Below are 20201 nucleotides of genomic sequence, written 5' to 3'. Positions count from 1 at the left end.
GCAACGAACGCTGAATAAGACATTTTTAAGCGACCAAAAAGATTATAATTAACTTCCATGAACTGAAAACACGCTGTGAAAGAGTTAACATTGTAAGATGAAAACATGGACAACTCCCAGACCGGACAACACCGTGGTAGCGACCTGTCAACCACAAGTTAGCCACACCCTAAAGCATACCCTGCTTTATGGTCTATTTGACTATAAATGGGACCATAATTTACTAAATGAACATCATGCTGTATTGAAAAAGACTTGAAACTAGTGATTAAGACCATAAGCTCATGTTTACAGTGTTTACTGAGGTAATAAATCAAGTGAGAAGTAGGGTCATTTTCTCACAGACTTCTATACAATCAGACTTCTTTTTGCAACCAGAGGAGTCGCCCCCTGCTGGCTATTAGAAAGAATGCAAGTTTAAGGCACTTCAGCATTGGCTTCACTTCTCAGACCCTCAGACCTGGAGGTTGCCCACTGGTTTAAAAGTCTAAATAAATAATAAAGTCCTTACATTGGTTACCTTTCAGTTTTGCATTTATTTCAAAACTCTTACTTGTTTTTTTAAAACATTTTAATTAATTTTTTAATAAAAATGGATAATGAATACAATGTAATAATACACCATCTAGTGAGTTTCAGCTGATTGTTTAGCTGTCTGGCCCACAACTTTACTTTTGGTTCACTCTCACTGCTCGCATTCAGCTGTTTTCAGTGAAAAAGCTCTAAAAACCCACCGTACACTACCTGCTCAGCACCACACAGCACCCACTGATTGATTGTTGGATTGATTGATAAATGGTGTTTTAAAGCCTTCTCCACACTGCCAGATTGTCCAGGTTAAAGTTTTGGGGGAAGAAATGATGAATCCTTCATTAATTTATTGTTTTGTTGTCCAGAAAGCAGTACAATTTAAACATTTAGTCTAAACATACTGCAATCAGCTTATAAAATACTCACTAGTAGGGCTGCAACTAACAATTATGTTCATTGTCGATTGATCTGTTGAATATTTTCTCGATTAATCGATTAGTTGTTTGGTCTATAAAATGTCAGAAAATGGTGATAAAATGTCAATCAGTGTTTCCCAAAGCCCAAGATGACGTCCTCACATGTCTTGTTTTGTCCACAACTCAAAGATATTCAGTTTACTGTCATAGAGGAGTAAAGAAACCAGAAAATATTCACAATTAAGAAGACTTTTTTTCTTAAAAATGACTAAAACTGATTAATCGATTATCAAAATAGTTGTTGATTGATTTAATAGATGACAACTAATCGATTAATCATCGCAGCTTATCCACCATCTGTAAGTTTTTCATTGAAAAATGTTAATCCCAGGTTGCCTAAACCCACAAATTCACAAAAAAATAAAAACGAAAAACACTGAGGACATAAACTCAGTGTAACTCTGGTCAAGGCCTTTTGCTCATTTAAATCTGTTGACCATCAATACATTTCATGCTGAGTGTTGATGCACTGAAAGAGCTATAAATAAAACATTCAGTCATCAGTTTTTAATATAATGAATTTGCTGCTTACAGCGGAGAAAACGCTGCTCGTGAGCACCAAGAATAAAAAACCCAGCACTTGATTTACAAACTGCAGTGTGATTACAAAAACATATTGAATTTTACTGTCCACCTTTGTCACCCCAGCTGAACCTACCTCCTTATGTCTTCAGCACCTTCTGTAGACTTCACCGTCTAAACCTTTTCTTAATACTGAAATGTTGTGACATATTTCCGAGGATTCGTGAATAAATAATCACATCAAACATCTGAAACCAGCTTTTCTGTGCCGCAGGTGACAGGTTTGTTTTCCATTTCAATCAGTTCCCTTGAAAGATATCCTGTTGACCTCCTGATTGAGATAGCAGCAGCATCAATACTCATTAACTCGTTATGATACGGTGTGATTTATGGCTCTTCACATCCAGCCAAACTCAGGCTGGAATTCTACAATAATACCACATCTGAAGGAGCTCAATGTTCATCTGTGCTATCAGAGATCAGATAATGTTGGTCATAAGCTGGGGAATTGTTGGACAAGTGCACAGTTTGGTGCATCTTCCTCTGCTGTGAGGAAAAATGGACGAGGAGAAGGGTCGTCGTCGGTCCAGGGGTTTGAGCGGCCTGGAAAAGTGTCTGATATTTCTCTTTGTGGCCATGACCGGCGCCTGCATCGGCCTGGTGGTCGTCTACTTCATTGAGAAAGCTGACTCCTCTACTCATGCAGAAGGTGAGTGTGTATACTTAGAAAACATATTGTATTTGAGTCCAGCCCAGAGTTGACTACATGTCATTCCCTTTCAAAATAAAGCAGAAATGCCAACAAAAAACATCTTTAAAAAAAATAAAACATGTTGCAATAGTCTTAAAATCTCTCTTAAAATCTCTGAAGTTTGCTTACTTTTAAGTGCATATGTCCTACTCAGATGAGATAACAATAAATAAGCAATAACCCTTAACATGACTGTAAAAAGGTAACTAAACTGGAAAAACAAAGTTCAGAAACTTGTGTTTGGTGGATTATTTCTCTGTTGTTACAATGCTAATTTGCATTGTATTTTACATCGTTGGAAAGCCTGTTTATTTACCTTCGCAATGATGTCCAACTTGTAAGGATCATGCATTTGTGGGATGAGCAGCACAGCTGATTATGTGGGGAGCGCCCAAGAAAAATCTGCCAAAATGCTCCGTCAATGGTAAACAGTATATATGACACTATAGTAAAGGTTAACATTTTACAAGAAGAAATAGAATAACATGTTTATATTATTAGAGGATTCAGTGACGCTGTATCCAGACACACAGTGAAGTGAACCATTCAGTAGCTGAGAGGAAATACGAGACAAGACTGCAACAGTGAAGAGTCTAAAGTGAGAGCGTCCTGAGGCCGCTACATCAGTGACTCAGCAACACTGAAAAACAACTTGTCAAATTGGACCTGAAGTCTTTTTTGATCGATGGCAAATTCAACCGTCAGTGTTTTTTCACTGTAGATTATATTAAGCTGCAGAAGGTGATCCATCATAACTTGACTGGGCAATAAATGATGATCTACATGGAGATAAATCTTATTTGTTTTATAAATTGGTGAAATTTTCCCTCAAAACTCTCCTACAGGTGACTAAATGTCTACCTGCCAGTGATTTAAACATCAACAGAGAGTTATCAGTTCTTGTGTGGTCGAAGTGCGTCGCCCTTATCATTATTGAACTAATTTGCCGAAATGTTGAATTGCAATAATTAACCAAAAAAAAATTGTTACAAATACCGACATGATTTTAAATATTTGTAGCATCCCATTTGTCAATAAAAAAAAGTAACGGTGGTTGAAAATGTGATTTCAATCTGACAAAATGTTTTGAGTATACTCAAGTCTTATAGTTGTAGGCTATGATGCCAGCGCCACCACTTTGGTCCAAACTGAAATATCTCAAGAATTAATCGTGGCGATCCATGCAATTTTCATCGTCCCCAGAGGATTAATCCTAATGACTGTGGTGATCCTCCAAGTTGTCCTTCAGCGCCCCCATCAGGTCAAGATATCCAGTTCTGCAGTACTTTGGTTTATGACCAAATACCTTCAATTAATGACATTCCCATGATTTGGCAGCATCTATTTATATGGTTGCAGTTTGTAACCAACTGAGTACCCCTCCGCTCACTCCTCCCTTCTTAAGACTGAGGTAACGTGAGCCGCCGAGTGCAAAACCGTGGCTGTTCGCCTCGGTCAGAGGCCAATGGAGGTTAGAGGTCAGACGGCAGCTGGCGATACCACGGTTTTGCACTCTGCAGCTCACATTACCACGTGGACTTCAGGTAACATAAAAACTTGAAAGTCTCTCTCTAGAGTCAGTGTTTGGTTTGTCCATTCTGGGCTACTATAGAAACATGGTGGAGCAACATGGCGGACTCTGTGAAGAGGACCTAATCCCTATGTAGATATGAAGGGCTCATTCTAAAATAACGAAAACACAACGATTCTTAGTTTCAGGTGATTATACACTAATGAAATAATGAAATATTCCATTTCTGCTAATAGATCCCCTGAAATATTACACATTGTTCCTTTAATAATTAGCCAGTGTTAACATGCTAACACACTAAACTAAGATGAGAGCATGGTATAATCATTATACATGCTTAACATCATCATCTTAGCATGCCAACTTGAGAAGATTTAGTGGTAATTTGATGTGGGTTAGGATTGTTCCTAGCTGTAAAAAAAAGCTTACAAATATCTTGGACAAATAAAGACATTATTGGCATTTTCTCAGTGAGATGTTGTTGTTTTTTTTAAAGAAAAGGAAATTAAAATACAGAGCAGAGTGTATTATTACAAGGCTACTATTTTTCACCTGACCCTTGTACCAGTAATTTCATAGTAATGCATGTGTCACTGCATCAATACAAGACAGCAAGTCGTACCTCCTCCTTCACTTCTCCTCCTTCATCTCTTTCCAATTTCATTTTTCATTTAAGAAACCCATTATTTGTTCTGGTCTTATGACTCCTTCAGAGTTAAATGCTTTTGTGAGAGCAGACACATTTCTGCTGCCTTGTTTTTGGTCTTTGGAAATTGAAGTGGGAGAATTGTTTGTGTTTGGATGACAAGAGTAAAGTGGTGAAATGAATATCAGCTGAACCAATTTGCTTTCAGCATTACGAGTCATCAGCGTCTTCTGCACACCTGAATAAAAATCTTTGAGACACGCGTGTTAGCAAATAGGACATGCAGTGAGGACGCTGTTGTCACTTGGTCTGTGTGATGTATTCATTCTATCTTCATGAAATGCATTAAAAGGATCATTGCCCCTAAAACAAGTCAGCTTGTTTAACAAAGCAGAACAATAACATCATTATGTTGACAGTTATGTTCTTCCTAAATGACTAAATGTATTCCAGTTGTTTGTTGTTTTAAACACAGCTGAGCTCCAGACTCCTAAACATCATGGCTGCTCCAGCCACAAGGGAGATGACATGCTGTATAATCAATGCTGTTACCAAGGCATCTCAATTGATTTGAATTTATCACTGCAGATACCATAAGGTGGTTTCTTTAGTCATTAGAATTTCTTGGTAAACACTTAACCTGCAGTGGTGTTGTTGTTTGTATAATAATAATCAATCAAAATTCAGTTTTTAGTTATGCAAATTTAAATTTGCAAAACTAATGACATTCCCATCAGCCTCAGCTGCGCTTTGTGTTTGGCGCTAATTAGCAAGCTAAGCTCAGATAGTGAACAAAGGTAGGTAGCCTATTAGGCTACTGTACCTAAATACAGTCTCATAGAGACGCTTGCATGGCTGTAGACTCTTAGTCTTCTTTTTAGGCTACAAGAAAATCATCTCTTTTATACGACGACATATTAGGCCATTGGTTTTCCAAATGGGGTCCGGGGACCCCCAGGGGTCGTTGATGGGGTTCCAGGGGGTCCCCAGCAAAAAAGGGGAATTATTTATTTATTTTTTACTATAATTCCATCCATAGGCAACATAATGACATAATGTATGACTATTTTGGCCATGGGTTTCACACTTACACTTTCTGTAATAAAATCTCTAAAAGCAAAAATCCTATCAGATGGGGGACCCTGAGACAAAATCTAACAAATGGGGGGCTGTCATCTAATTTGTGTCACTTAAGGGGTTCTTGACATGAGAAAGTGTGGGAACTACTGTATATGGCCATTGTAGGTCAAAAAAAATTATAATTAAAGATTAAAGTTAAAGTTGTAAATGTACAAGAAAAGAAACTGGGATATTTTCTGAGATTAAAGTGGTAAATACGAGATAAAACTCACAAATTTACGAGAAAAAATAATTAGTATGTTGTTTTCTTCTGAATAGGCCCAATTCACGGCAATAGCTTTTCAAAGGATGCTTATAATAATATGCTGATTCTGGGCTAAAATCACAAGGATTTCCTTATTGCTACATCCAATTGCAAAGTATGATCTGATCAGGTCATTCGCTGCAGGCATAATACACTGTAAGTGGCAGCATGATGACGTTGATCCAGCCTTGCAAAGTGGAAGCAATGTGGTCCCTTGACAAAAAAAAATAGTTTTTTCTTGTACATTTGTGACTTATATCTCAGAGAATTTCAGTGTTTTTTTTTTTGCAAATGTATGACTTTATAATCCCAGACAATATTATTTTTTTCTTCTAGTAAATTTGCCACTGTAATCTTGCACATTCTGTGTTTTTCCTCTGAATATTAACCCCCTCCCTTAGCTCCATAATATATATATGTTTTTTTTACCAACAATAGCCCTAATATGCCGTCATACTTTTCCATAAAATAAAATAAAATTCAAAACAGAAATTGTAGCCTGCATCTGAGCTGGTGGCACTGAGTAAACAGCAACTACAGTAATATCAACATTATGAGTTTTTTCTCTATAGGACTCCATGCAGGGTAGAAGCTGTGAGTTTACAGTAAATTGCTATAATTTAAAAATACATAACACAGTCACAATCGTCCTCCTTTGTCATACATTTTCAGGGCCGGACTCGGGGTGTGGTGGTCCTCAGGATCTGTCTGGAGAGTCAGGCACCTTCACCAGCTTTAACTACCCCAGTAGCTACGACAATGGAAAGAGCTGCACCTGGCACATCACTGTGGACCCTGACAAGGTGACATATCAGCACTAATCCTCCAAACGTCAATCATTGAACTTTGTAGAGTTACAGTACCCTTTACACCCTTCATTGCAGTTTTTCTCACTTGCTTTGGCTCATTTTTTTGAAAGTCTTAACATTCTCTAAACTGTAAATGCAATTATCACAACTGTGTGACGGGACCTCGCAACTCTATTGCATGTTTGCAAATGGTAGTAACTCACCCAAAACACTGTATTTATGTTTCAAAACCTAGTTATTGGGTCAGTAAGTTGGCTGATGTCACCAAAATGAAAAGTTGTTTTGTCATTGTGTGAGCCGTACTGGTCAAAATGTTTAGATGTTTTTTAAGGGAGTCAACTCTGGAAATGTGTCTTATATTTTTGGTTGACACTGACTGCTTAGAGTTATATACAAGAGTGTCAGTTTTGTCTAGCTGAATGCTGTTGTGTATCGCACTGAGCTTTTTAGATTCCCATTTCAACAGTAGGTCAAAGTTTAATGGGAAAAGTCAATACTGTAGTAGATACACAGAAAAAGGATATGCACATGTGTATGTATAGAGTAAAATTATATGTGTAGCAACGTGTTACCTGTACTGGAAACAGAAAATTCTCTTTTGATCTTTCATGTTAATTCATATACAGAGAACAGAAATGTTGCCACAAAATGACATCCATGACAAAAAAAACAACAACAACCCTGCAACAATGACAAAAACCTTCATTAATTCAGTAAAAAAACAAACAAATTGTACCTCCTCATCATAGATATTTATTGAATATAAATGTATGTCTGACAGATTTTGATAATTGAATGTGATGCTCAAACGATGAAAGGATGTTTAGAAGTTGTGAAGACAATTTCACTGAGAATCATCTCATCAGGTTTGATCAGCAAGACATGTTCAAGTGGTTATTGTACTCACTCTTTTGCACATGTGCCAAAACACGAGCAATTTGCTTGAATGAATGAGAAAGAAATCTGTTGTGAACGACAAACTTATTGCTCAGAGATTTGAGTTTGCTGTTTTAAAAATAATAATTCTCATTTAAGAATTGAGCCAAAGCAAATGAGAAAAACTGTAAGAATGTAAAATGAACTGCTGACACTGACTGTAAATATTTGTCGAGGACAAGAAGGGGATTATTCTGTAATGGCCCAAAATAATTTCCTCCTGAAAACCAGCTTCGACACATTCGTCTTATTTCTCCTTTACAAAACAATGCTGATCAAAATAACTCAGTAGAATTTGTTACTGTTGTTGGGGAAAGTGTCTTATGTGAGGCCGAGCAGTGGAGGACAGCTGGGGTGAACGCAGTGGCAGCGTCACGGACAGATGGCTGCCTTGTCTCCTTCATTCTCCTCAGCTCTCCTCCACACACCCACAGGAGAAAACTAAATCCTTCTTCTTCTTCCTCTGTTTGCATGACTGCCTCCCTTATGCAGTGGCTGCTTCTCTCTGTGTTTCTTTGTCTCTATCTTCCTTTTGCAAAACATACATAAAATAGACATACAGAGGCACACACATGCATGTGCATACATATTCACACAGACAGTTTGCTCACATACTGTATGTACACATGCACACACTCGTATTTTAGCCTCTCTCGCCTTCCCTGTCTCTCTTCATCGACTTCTCAGATTTACAGTGAAAAGAGACAGATGAAACCCTTCTGCATGTTTCTGTTGCAGGTGATCCAACTGTGGTTTGAGGAGTTTGCTTTGGAGGACACCAAGCTCTGCACGTCAGACCACGTCACACTGAGAGACGCTCTGGGAACCATTGGTACAAATCTTTAGATATCGATAGATAGATAGATAGATAGATAGATAGATAGATAGATAGACAAATAGACAGATATATAGATAAATAAATAGATAGATAGATGCACACTTACATGCACATAAACAGAGCAGCTTTTTCAGCCTGCAGTGGCAGCTTTGATGTCATGCCCACATCAGCCCATCCATCCATGGGCAAACTCAGTCCAGCTGGCCCACTGCACACTTTAAAGTAGTGTACTCGGTTCACAGACATCTTTGATTTCTGTTCATCTGGAATAATTTTGATATCATATCTCCCATTTTGTGTCCTGTCTTGTTATTATTTAGAGGCAAATTGACCAGATTCAAAAAAGGGGGCACATTTGTAGTCATTTTGTGTTGCTTTGTGGTTGTTTTGTGTCATATTGTAGTCATTTTCTGTCTCTTTTTAGTAGTTTGTGTTTCTTTGCAGTCATTTTGCATTTCATGTGGTCATTTTGCATCTCTTTGTGGTTGTTCTGTGTCTCTTTGTAGTAATTTTCTGTTTTTGAAGTCGTTTTGCATTTCTTTGTTGTCATTTTGCGTCTCTTTGTGGTTGTTTGATTGACTTTCCAACAATAAATGTTCATAGAGAAGTTTTGATACTAACAAGCCAAATACCCATAACCCTCTTACTCTGGTAGGGGTACACCAAGGGTGGCCAATCAGATTCCACGCTGGCCACCTGTCTGGCCTCAAAATTAAAAGCCTTGTGATCTTTTTGCGATATTCTGTTTTGAAAATCAACCCTTCTTTTCATTGCAGATGATGCAGAACAGTACTGTCTCTTTCTTCATAATTTGTGTGGTATTTGTAGGTAGATACTGTGGCTACACCAAACCGAAGCTGGTGTCACTTACAAACCACTTGAAGGTGTACTTCGACACCAATGAGAGAAAAACAGACCAAGGATTCAAGGCTCATTACAAAGCTGTAGCTCCAGAGATGGCACCAGGTAAGAAGATGAGTGGAAATCTATTTCAGCAAGAAAATTGCCTTGGCTCTGACATAATGTTGGGTGACTGTCTTACAGTATATGATTGACCTAGAAAGGTAATGTTATAGAAATGAAAATGAGGAGAGGGATAGGAGACGGGAAATGAAAAAGATGGGGGTGGATGGGGTGTATTGCGGGTATCCTTGAGGTGTCTGTGGAGCTAAAGTGCTCTCCGTCCCTGCTGACAGAAATAGCCGGAGCTGGTGGCTTCCTCCAAGGTGACCAGGGGGATCTGATGACCCCCAGCTTCTCAGAGCAGAACTACCCGAATGGAGCACTATACCAGGTACCCACATGAGCAATGAGACACAATAAAAGCAAATGTGACAGCTATGGTATGGCTGTTTTGTTTTTTAATCTGAGGAAGCACTGCTGACCTTTATCAGAGGATGTTGTAGTACATCATACCGCAGTGTGCACTCAGTGACAGACTGGAAATAAATATTTAACTCAGAATATACATGACAAGGAACATTTATTCTCTTTAATGTGAGACACTACAGGGAAAAACATAGTTTTTCATGCAAATCTGGTTTGTCCACTCTGGGCTACTGTAGAAACAGGGTGGCAGGCTCCGTGAAGAGGACCCGCTCCCTATGTAGATATAAACAGCTCATTTTAAGGTAACAAAAACACAATGATTCATATTTTCAGGTGATTATACACTAAAGAAAACATACTCATTAATATTATATTCCATGTCTGCCAATAGATCCCGCTAAATGTTACACAATGTTCCTTTAATATACAGACATAAAGTATACACGGTAGCAGACTAAAAAAATATGGTTTATATATTTATAGCTTCCTATGAATGTCAATAATTTCAGCAATGTGTAAAATATTGTATTTCAGAAAATCAGTTGATCATATGTTTGTCCTTATTTACAGTATGTGAAAACACAACAACATACTTGATTTAACTCTTACTCTTAGTCTTTGGATTGAGTCAATCAGTTTGAGAGTGGTTTCAGGTTGCAATGTTGTGTTTTTAATTTAATTTACACAGCTTTGTTGAATATTCAATTCTGATTGGTCAATCACAGCGATCTACTGTCTGTTATTTCTTTATAGCAGACTGTTGCTATGTATAACAGACCGTTGCTATGGGCGAAGTCCTGATGTCGGACTCTTGTTGTGAAATAAATAAATTATAATAGATTATTTCACAACAATGACTGGCTCGCTGTACATTATCCCTTATTTAAGGGCTACCTTTTTGTTCACATTTGTATTGTGCCTTTATTTAAGTACATTGATTAGGTGAATTCAGGTTTAAGCAGCTGTCACTTATAAATCAACGCAAATTAAATCTACTGATCACAAAAGAGGATCTGTTTGGAGAGAGAAACAGATGAGTTACAGAGGTTTTTTCTTTTTCTTATAGAGAATTGAGTTGTTCATTCATTGTGCAAATTTACTGCAACTTATTACTAAGAATATTATACCATACCACATTACATTTACCACAACGTAGTGTGTTAGTAACGATTAGCACGTGGTCCTAAACAAGCCTAAAGATTTCAGTGAGCATCTTAAAGTATATCCATTAGCTGTGAATCTCAACAGTCATCTTGACAGCTTGATCTGTGATTAATGCATCTAATTAAATCACAGTCAACGTTAATGTCAGGGTCTGCACGCTGGGTTTGGACGTGGAGTCATATGGTGTCATTTGGCTGTCATCATGATTTCATCTTGCTGTGCTTTAGCCTGACAGGTCACCACCTGCCCAAACAAGAGCAGAATCAGTAATAAAATTAGTTATGAGGGAGAGTGTGTCAAACTGCACCTCACGTTGCAACCATGAGGTTTAAAAGGGGAGATTATTTGGGGAAATCTGTCTATGCAGTAAATGATTGGTGTGCTTTATTTCTATGTTGGATCAGTGGAGAATCACGGTGCCTGAAGGCGAGAGGGTTCGACTCACATTTACGTCATTTGACCTGGTCCCTGAGGTCTGTGGAGACTTTGTTCAGGTCTACGATGGTCACGAGGCCGGCTCTTCTTCACTCAGTAAGCATGACTTTATACATGATTCCAGTGTGCAGTGAGGAATTATAACAGGAAAAGCTTCTGAGACAAAAGAAATGTGTGTTTGCATGTATGACATTAATAGGGGTTTTAAAATATACCACAATATTTTCATCCGTACAGATTATGTCAAAGCCGGGTGGGCAATTAAAAGGCAAAGGGTTAGAAATTCAGAACGGACTGTGGCCTTTGTTCAACATTATCAATGTCAACTATGTGGGTCCATGAATAAAATATGAGCTCAATTAAAAGTTTGAGAAGTTGTACAATGGTTCTGGAGTCTATTTTAAACTTAATGAATGTCTGTATAGACTGCATAGACTGCACAGATTGTTAAAGCAGCATTGATTCATTTGTCTAAATTTAAATTTGGGGATGTTGCTGTTATTGCGCCAGCCTCTGAGATTGTTAATCACTTTTTAACACTTCCATACATATAATCTATCACAGATAAATTCTGTGGTGGGAAGATGCCAAAGCCAGTGGAGTCCAGTAGCAACACAATGGTGGTCCGCTTCAAATCGGACAACACTTTGACGTCTAAAGGATTCAGAGCAACTTACACCAAGTCCAGCCTTCCACCTGTTACTACCACCACCCAAAGACCCACCACACCCGGACCCACCACCCAAACCCCTCCCACAACTTCTGGTAAGCATTCGCTTCAAACTTTAATTTTCCCTCTTGTACAATAAACCATCCATATTTGCTCATAACTCAATGACATAGTTTGATTCAATTGACATTTTTTCAGCCAACCTACCCTTCCCTGCATGTCTCTATTTTGATTTCAGTGGAAATATACAACATCAGATATATTTGATTGCCTCACTACCTAATAATAGCATCAATCTGTTGCTGAACAAGCTTCCTAAGAAAGCTTGTCCATATCAACCCTCATTTATTTAGTTTCCTCAAAGTTGCAGAGGACCTATTATGCTTTTGTGCTTTTTCCCTTTCCTTTAGTGGGCTATATAGTTTTTTTGTGCATGTAAAAAGTCTGCAAAGTTACAAAGCCCAAAGTCTACGCCAAAGGGAGTTACTCTCCCCCACAGGAACACTGCTCCTGAACTGCCTGAAACGCTGTGCTTGAAGTCCCGCCTTTTCTTCTGTAACGTGGTGATGTCACCAAGTAACACATTTGCATAACACCTGCCTAGCGGCTAGTTTGGCATGCCAAACAAGGGTAGTTAGAGCGGAGCTGGGGCAAAGTCCAAAGAGTTTGGTTGAGTTGACCAATCAGAGCAGACTGATTCAGACGCTGCTTTGTTTTATGTACGTATCATAACAACAGCTTGCATATCTGCAGTCCTTGATCTTCCGGTTTCCCTTTTTGAATGACAAATACAGGCTACCACTACCTGCGAGAGTTGTTTCCTCTCACGTAGGCGCAGGACGTATATAGTAGTTGGCCATCGGCTGTAGTCTTTGTGGTGTGTTTGAGTACAACTTTTTGGACAAAACAAAGGCGACGTGAGGCGACGCAACTGGTGGCCTTCCTCGCCGCTAGTTCTTTAATGTCAGGTTGGTGTGTCCGGACCTAAACAGAGCGTTACAGACAGAGGGTGAAAAGAGGTGCTGCAGCACAGCCGGTATGAGCATTAAAGCATGTAAACATGTTCAAGTAGAAATCCAAAATACAAGTGTGCGCCTGAAAATGAGCATATGTCCTCTTTAATACACACAATAAACAAACAATAAACTATCATATCATTATGTGCTCACATGATCTATGAGGGTTGTTTCCTGGCCAATGAGAGCTTGTTGACAGACCTTACATAACTCAACTTTATGCCTCCCAGTGCAGTTTTCCCTGCAGCTCTAATCGAGTGACAGCTACCAAATAAGGATGAATGCAAGTCGCTCTGTGCGTAGGAGTGGGGAGAGCCCCCTCGAGGTTTATCTATTCATCACTGTACTAAAGCTATTGGCAGACAGAGTGCTTCTCTCCAGTGGCTAATTAAGGTACTACATAATGAACGTGTTCATGGGGCAGTTTTGTATCAAAGCAAGCTGGTCCTCATCAGTTAAAACAAAAAAAGAAGAAAGAGAATAAATTAAGTGGAGCTCAAAAAACACAGCTGTTTGTTGTCTGTTATTGGGCAGGAGGTGGTGGTCCAGTAATCCTTCAAGGGCGTAAAGGAGTGGTCCAGTCCTTGGGTTTCCCAAATCCATATCCTGCTCATCTGAACAGCTCCTGGAAGATATCAGTGCCCAGAGGATTCCTGGTTAAACTGCAGATCACTGAGATGGCCATCACAGGAGAGACTGGACAATGCAAGGAGGACAAACTGATCATCTCAGATAAATACAGCACATTGGGTGAGCCATATCTTTTACATTAATTACACAGACTTATGTGTTTGTTGTTCTGCATATCTGTGTGCCTTTTACTGTTTTGAGGAAATCTTTGCTTTTTGGGCCATGTCTGTATCTTGTGAAGCCTGAATAGCAGCCACTTTGGACTAAAGGTTATAAAGCAAACAAGCAACCCGACAAGCTGATAATATACCTCTGCTTAGAATATAACCGTTAAATATGAAGACTTTGACTTGTGTTTGTTGCACCTTGCAGACTAACAACTCTGGTGTATAGCTCCATATCTGCCCCCTGCTGTAAATCTGTTGATTAGGATCTTCTTCGCAAAGAGCCCAGCAAACTATAAATTACCTCTCCTCATTATTCACTGCGGCGGCTGCAGTGAGGCTGATACAGCTTTATCTACTGCTGAGTTCTCAAGGACTAAAGCGCTGAGATACAAGCACACACAGATACAGTAGATGATGATGCATCCTGTTATTTCAGGAGGTTTGTGTTCATATGCGGAAAGCAGAGAGAAACGAAAAGCAGCTAAGGATCTGTTTTGAAATCTGAAAAACCATTAGCTTCAAAGATCCCTCAACTAAGATCAATATTGCTTTTGCAAATGAAAACTTAAATTCACAACAAGCAATGAAATGCATCATAGTTCATATCAATACACTAGAGCCTTATTTAGTCTGGTATGACCAGCAACTTATAGTGGCAGCTAAGAAGTTGATTTAGCTGCACAAATAAACACCATCTTGCATTTTAATAGCATTAAATGTGGAGCTGCAGCCATTTATCAATTAATCGATTAGTCGTCAACTATTAATTAATCGCCAACTATTTTCATAATTGATTCGTTGGTTTATAGCTTCAGTAGGCAACAAGTTTTTGGCATCATTGGGCACGAATTCCATAGTAACCTTTCAGCATATTGTAATTCAAGTGTTCTGAGAGATAACTAGACTTCTGCACCTCCTCATGGCTCTGTTTTCTGACTTTAAAAATCTAGCCCGTGACAGGAGACTTTGGCCAATCACCAATTTCTGAAAACATTTGAGGCGAGAAATAGGCATTACAGTAACAGAATATTGATGACTGCAGGGTCCAGCTCGGCTCTGATTGGTTGTCTTCCTCAGATCTGTGAAATCTTTCAGCTGCCATTAGGAGCACCGGAGGACACAGAGGCACATGATTTTTTTTCAGATTACCTATCTCCTGCACTACTGTCAGGATATAGTGACTGATTTATATAAATAACTTTTTAATCTAATTTGCTCAAGTAATTTTTTAAGAACAAATTCTCTGATTCCAGCTTCTTAAATGTGAATATTTTCTGGTTTATTTACATATAGAAGGTCACCTAGGGCGCTGGTTGCCCTCTAAAAAAAATAAAAAAAATACTAATAATTAAAAAATGGGTGTGCACCCTTACTCATTTTCTGTATTGAGGCAACAAATAAATAAAAAAAGAAAGAAATATAAGAAATACCCCTGGAACTCTCTTCCTCGCACTTTTTCATCTGACCGGCCTCACTTATTTGTTAATAAAAGTGTAAATTGTAGTGAAACTGACTAAACACTTTTCAGCCAACAATATCAGAGACCAATTGTTTATTTATATTATAATAAATGCAGTTATTTATGAAAATAAAAATCTTAATTTTTGTCTTAAACCCATCTTGATGTCTCATATGTGTTGTGTGTTTACGGGGAAAGGGATAGGTTTCAGGGGCATTGAACACCAAATCCGAACTTTGCCTAGGGCACCAAAAAGGCTAGAGCTGGCCCTGATCCTCTATGACAGTAAACTGAATATCTTTTAGATGTGAACAAAACAAGACATTTGAGGACATCATCTCAGGCTTTGGGAAACACTGATCGACATTTTTCACCATTTTCTGACATTTTATAGACCAAACAACTAATAGTTTAATCGACAATGAAAAGAAACGTTAGCTGCAGCCCTGATTAAATGTCTGCAAGAAACGCTACCGGTTCGTGCTATCTTTTGTGTTCATAGAGGCTCTTGGTGGGAACTGTGTTTTTCACCAAATTTTGTGTTCAGTTGATGAAGTCGCACTCACAGACACCTTCATTTGTTAGTGTTTCAGCGTCCCCATCCATCAACCACCAACCACACCCAACGCACTCAGCCTACAGCCAATAGTGCTTACAGTTATTATCTGTCTGTGAACCATCCCCCCATTCCTGACTCTACTCTCTCCATCTACCTCCATCTTTTACCTCCGTCCTTCCTCTCCCTCAGGCACACACTGTGGCTACATCCTCCCCCCAGTGGTGGTCAGCTCCAGTGACACAATATCTGTCACCTTCCAGTCCGACAGTCGCCTCACAGACCGCGGTTTCTCTGCCAGGTGGGAAGCTGTGTATCCTGAGGATATCACAGGTATACCGAAGAGTGACACACACACACACAGGAACACACTCACACCTGAGGCACACGTTGCTGAAGCAGCTCAACACCTCATTAAGAACTATAAAACATTTCACTCCTCCTGTCACATATTTATAAAAAAACAGCAAAGCCATTTATTGCGTAAGCATTGTGAACTCTGTGAAAGCAGGTCAGAGTACATTGTGCAGCATAAAAAGCAAGATAAAAACTCCTTTATCTTTTTCTTTATCAGGATTATCAGGCAGTAAAATGACTTGAGACCTCACATGCAGAGGTGGAATGAGTACATTACTTAGTAAATGTAAAGACTAATGTGGCAATACTAAAGTAGCAATACAACAGTGTAGAAATACTCTAATGGAAGAAAATGTTCAGCATCTTACTTAAAGGAACGGTGTGTAACATTTCGGGGGATTTATTGACAGAAATGGAATATAATATTAATAAGTATGTTTTCTTTAGTGTATAATCTCCTGAAACTAAGAATTGTTGTGTTTTTGTTACCTTAGAATGATCCATTTATATCTGCATAGAGAGCGGGTCCTCTTCACGGAGTCTGTCATGTTGCACTGCCATGTTACAGTAGCCCAGAACGGACAAACCAAACACAAACCAAACAAACCATTACCTGAAGGCCACCATAGTTCTCCGACACGCTTGTGAAACTGTGGTAACGTGAGCCGCAGAGTGTAAAACCGTGGTACCGCGAGTACCACGGTTTTACGTTGCTCCTCAAGTAGTGTTATTATGGTAAGGATGGCATCTGAGCGAGGCGGACGGCATTACCACGGGTTTGCACTCAGCTGCTCACTTTACCACAGTCTTGGAAAGGGAGGAGTGAGCGGAGGGGAACTCAGTTGGTTGCGATCTGCAACCACACCACTAGATGCTGCCAAATCCTACACACTGTACCTTTAAGTACATGAGTACTTGAGGACATGTAACTTACCAACACTGCCCATGTTGATGCCAAAAAATGCTTCTATGTTTCATTACTTTTTATACTCTCTAAAACCGCATATACTGTATATCAGCAACAACTAAATGAGTCAAAACGGAAATGCGCAGATAGTTAACTATAACAGATAAAGCTTCTACTGTAGCATGAACTTCTGTTTACATTTTGTCATGATGAGATTTACTCCTCAAGACTTTTCTCAGGCAGATAGTGTACAGTAGCTTGTCTACAGTACACTTATCTAATTACGATCGTGCATCAATTACTCCCTCTTCCTCTTTCAGAGATCCAGGGCTGTGGCATTTCTTCCAAAGAGGAAACAGGAGTTATTAAGTCCCAGAACTGGCCTATGAACTACAAAGCTAACAGCGAGTGCATGTGGAACATCGCTTTGCCTTTGGGGAAGAAAATCACACTGGCGTTCACCCACTTTGACCTGGAAGCCAAAGATTTCCTGACGTCCAAATGCTACGATAACGTAGTGGTGTACGACATCAATAGTATCACTAATGCGCTACTTCAAACTCACGGTAAGTTTGTTTGTGGAATTACATGACCCCAAACCATTTATATTTTTCATCAATCACATTAAAAAAGCAAGACCCAACCATTCATTGACCCCATTTTAATCCTAATTAATACAACTGTGTGTCTACACTGTTACTGATCACTTTACTAGTGAAATGTACAATCTCTATGTCTTTATGTCGTGGACAAATGATTCTTTCTATACATTTTAGGTCCATTTTGTGGGACTAAGCTGCCTCGTACCATCCAGACAAAAGGCAGCAGGCTGCTGATTCGTTTCCATACAGACTTGTTTACTGAGTCCAAAGGCTTCAGAGCCTACTGGACAACAAAACCCAGTTTGCCTGCTCCCACTGAGCCACCAGTTCAGCCCAACCCCTGGGACAACATCACCATAGGTGGAGTATCTATTTGAAGATGATACAGTTTCACTACGATGTTAAAAGTACACTTAAAGCTGCACTAACTTGTATGTTTCATATTAACATTGGATCAATTGATGATGTGTTTCGCTCGTAGTGATGGACCCACAGAGATTTATCACCAAATTCTGCAGAGCTCAGGTCTACGGAGCCTTTTAGTGCATTGTTTAGGTTTTCTGGCCAACAACTCCACTCTCATCAACCTCATTTCCAAACCCAGCAGGCAGCTGTTATTCAGCCCGAAAGCTTTGATGAACTAACAGTGCTCTACCTGCTCAGCACCAAACAGCAGACAGAACAAGTTAGCCACTAGCTGGTGAACATATAACGAAGCAATTAGCTGCTTGGATAACAAAACAGAATGAAAAGTAGAGTGAATATTGGACTTCGTTTTGTCTCATGAACAGACACACAATTCCAAATGAAAGCTAATGTTGGTCATCCCAACTGGATGTGTAAATAGGCTGTTTGCTTACACATTTGCAATAACAACTTTATAAGGCAATAATATGAACGTATTTTTCAGCTTTTTACATTTCCTCCAAGTGGCCAAAAAAGTAATTAATGCAGCTTTAACATTAATTCCTGGAACAATTAATCGATCATTTTAATAGTTAATTCAATACAGTTATTAGGTGACAATGCAACATAAACAATGCTAGTTCCAGCTTCTAAAATGTGAGGATTTACTACTTTTATATGTCATATAATCACTTGATACTTTTGAGTCTGGGCCTGCAGACAGGTCAAAAACAAAACAGGTCATTTTAATACATGACCTGGGATTCTGTGAAATTGCAGTGGGCATTTTTCTTTAATTTCATGACATTTTATGGACTGAAATACTAATTTATTTATTGAAAAATAGTCAACAGTCTACTGAAAGTAAGACTGTTAGACTGTAAGTTGCAGCCCCAAAGATTACCAGATTTCCCATTGCTGCAGTAGGGTGTAACGATACATTGATATGGATCGATATATCGATTCAATGATCAACAATCCAATATCATCGATGTAAAGTGAAAACATTGATACATATCATCATCTTTAAGACACACCTTTATTTTGAAATTCCCATGGCATGTCACCATTGTGTCACCATTTCCATTCAAGCGCACCTCCTTCCTACAGAGTCCAGTAATAAAATTGTCAAATCATATTTTATTTGATATAAATATAACTGATTGTGTTTTAGCCTTACATTTGATGTTTTGGATTTCTTGATCTCTCCAGCTATATTATACACTGCCTACAGGTCAGCAGAGCAGTATTTTACACCCAAGATCAACATTTAGTTTCAAACAGCTCCTAGAGGCTGCACAGAGGCCTACCTGCTTTATAGTCACCTGATTCCTGCTTCCTTCTATCCTCCCCCCTTCTTCACACCCTCCTCCTCTCACTTCCCCCTCGCTGCGCCCAGATGTGCAGTAAAACAAGGTGATATGCTGAGCTGAGAACACAATGTGAAGTGGCCTAGTGCTTCACTTTCCATCTTTGCTAGCTGTCACCCAATCCTCATTCTTCACCCAGCGATGAGCCCCAGGTGGCCCAGGCGCCTGCCAAGCCAATTGCTGAAATAGAGTTTTATAGATGGACTCTGCTGCCACTGGGTTTTTTTTCCACAAAGCCTCTGACCAGAGGTTCCCTGTATGAGCTGTACTGGGCGAAGGAAGACAAAGAGAGAATGAGAAATGAGGGGAGAAAATGTGGGATAAGAGTGACTGGGACAATTTAATGTCAACTCCTCAGATGACCAAAAGAAATTTATATCTTTATGTGTACTGATGTTGTGATGTGAAGGAGTCGAGCCTGGAAATGGTGATTTCAGTCTAGTTCAGCACCCATTGTTCGTTTGCAGCAGGAGCATGATATTATGGTTGCATGAAGAAACACTGAATGAATACATTACTGCAGACTAGTAGATTATTGAAAGCCAAAAACAGCATCCCCATCCATCAAAATGATTTAAAAAATATAAATGAGAGCGTAAGTGCCAGTGATTGAAAGCCACTTCCCTACAACACACAGGCTTATCTGTTAGCTGCAGATATGTACTGTATATTCAGGCTTTGTTTATACACAAACAAAACCACAAACAACC

General features: G+C 39.1%; 1 protein-coding gene across 1 annotated transcript in view; it reads left to right on the top strand.

The window, feature by feature from the left end:
* Positions 1-1984: 1984 nt before the first annotated feature.
* Positions 1985-20201, top strand: part of LOC141764297 (ovochymase-2) — a 27459-nt gene continuing 9242 nt past the window's right edge. The window contains exons 1-11 of the mRNA XM_074629379.1: positions 1985-2238; positions 6514-6644; positions 8325-8418; positions 9253-9390; positions 9621-9718; positions 11322-11448; positions 11917-12117; positions 13573-13788; positions 16043-16183; positions 17435-17680; positions 17891-18076. Of these exons, the coding sequence (XP_074485480.1) occupies positions 2088-2238; positions 6514-6644; positions 8325-8418; positions 9253-9390; positions 9621-9718; positions 11322-11448; positions 11917-12117; positions 13573-13788; positions 16043-16183; positions 17435-17680; positions 17891-18076 (1729 nt within the window). The 5' untranslated portion in view covers positions 1985-2087. The remainder of the gene's footprint in view (positions 2239-6513; positions 6645-8324; positions 8419-9252; positions 9391-9620; positions 9719-11321; positions 11449-11916; positions 12118-13572; positions 13789-16042; positions 16184-17434; positions 17681-17890; positions 18077-20201) is intronic.

Source organism: Sebastes fasciatus, chromosome 3 (assembly GCF_043250625.1).
Source record: "Sebastes fasciatus isolate fSebFas1 chromosome 3, fSebFas1.pri, whole genome shotgun sequence".
NCBI classification, from domain to species: Eukaryota; Metazoa; Chordata; class Actinopteri; order Perciformes; family Sebastidae; genus Sebastes; species Sebastes fasciatus.
This window is presented reverse-complemented; position numbering and strand designations above follow the sequence as displayed.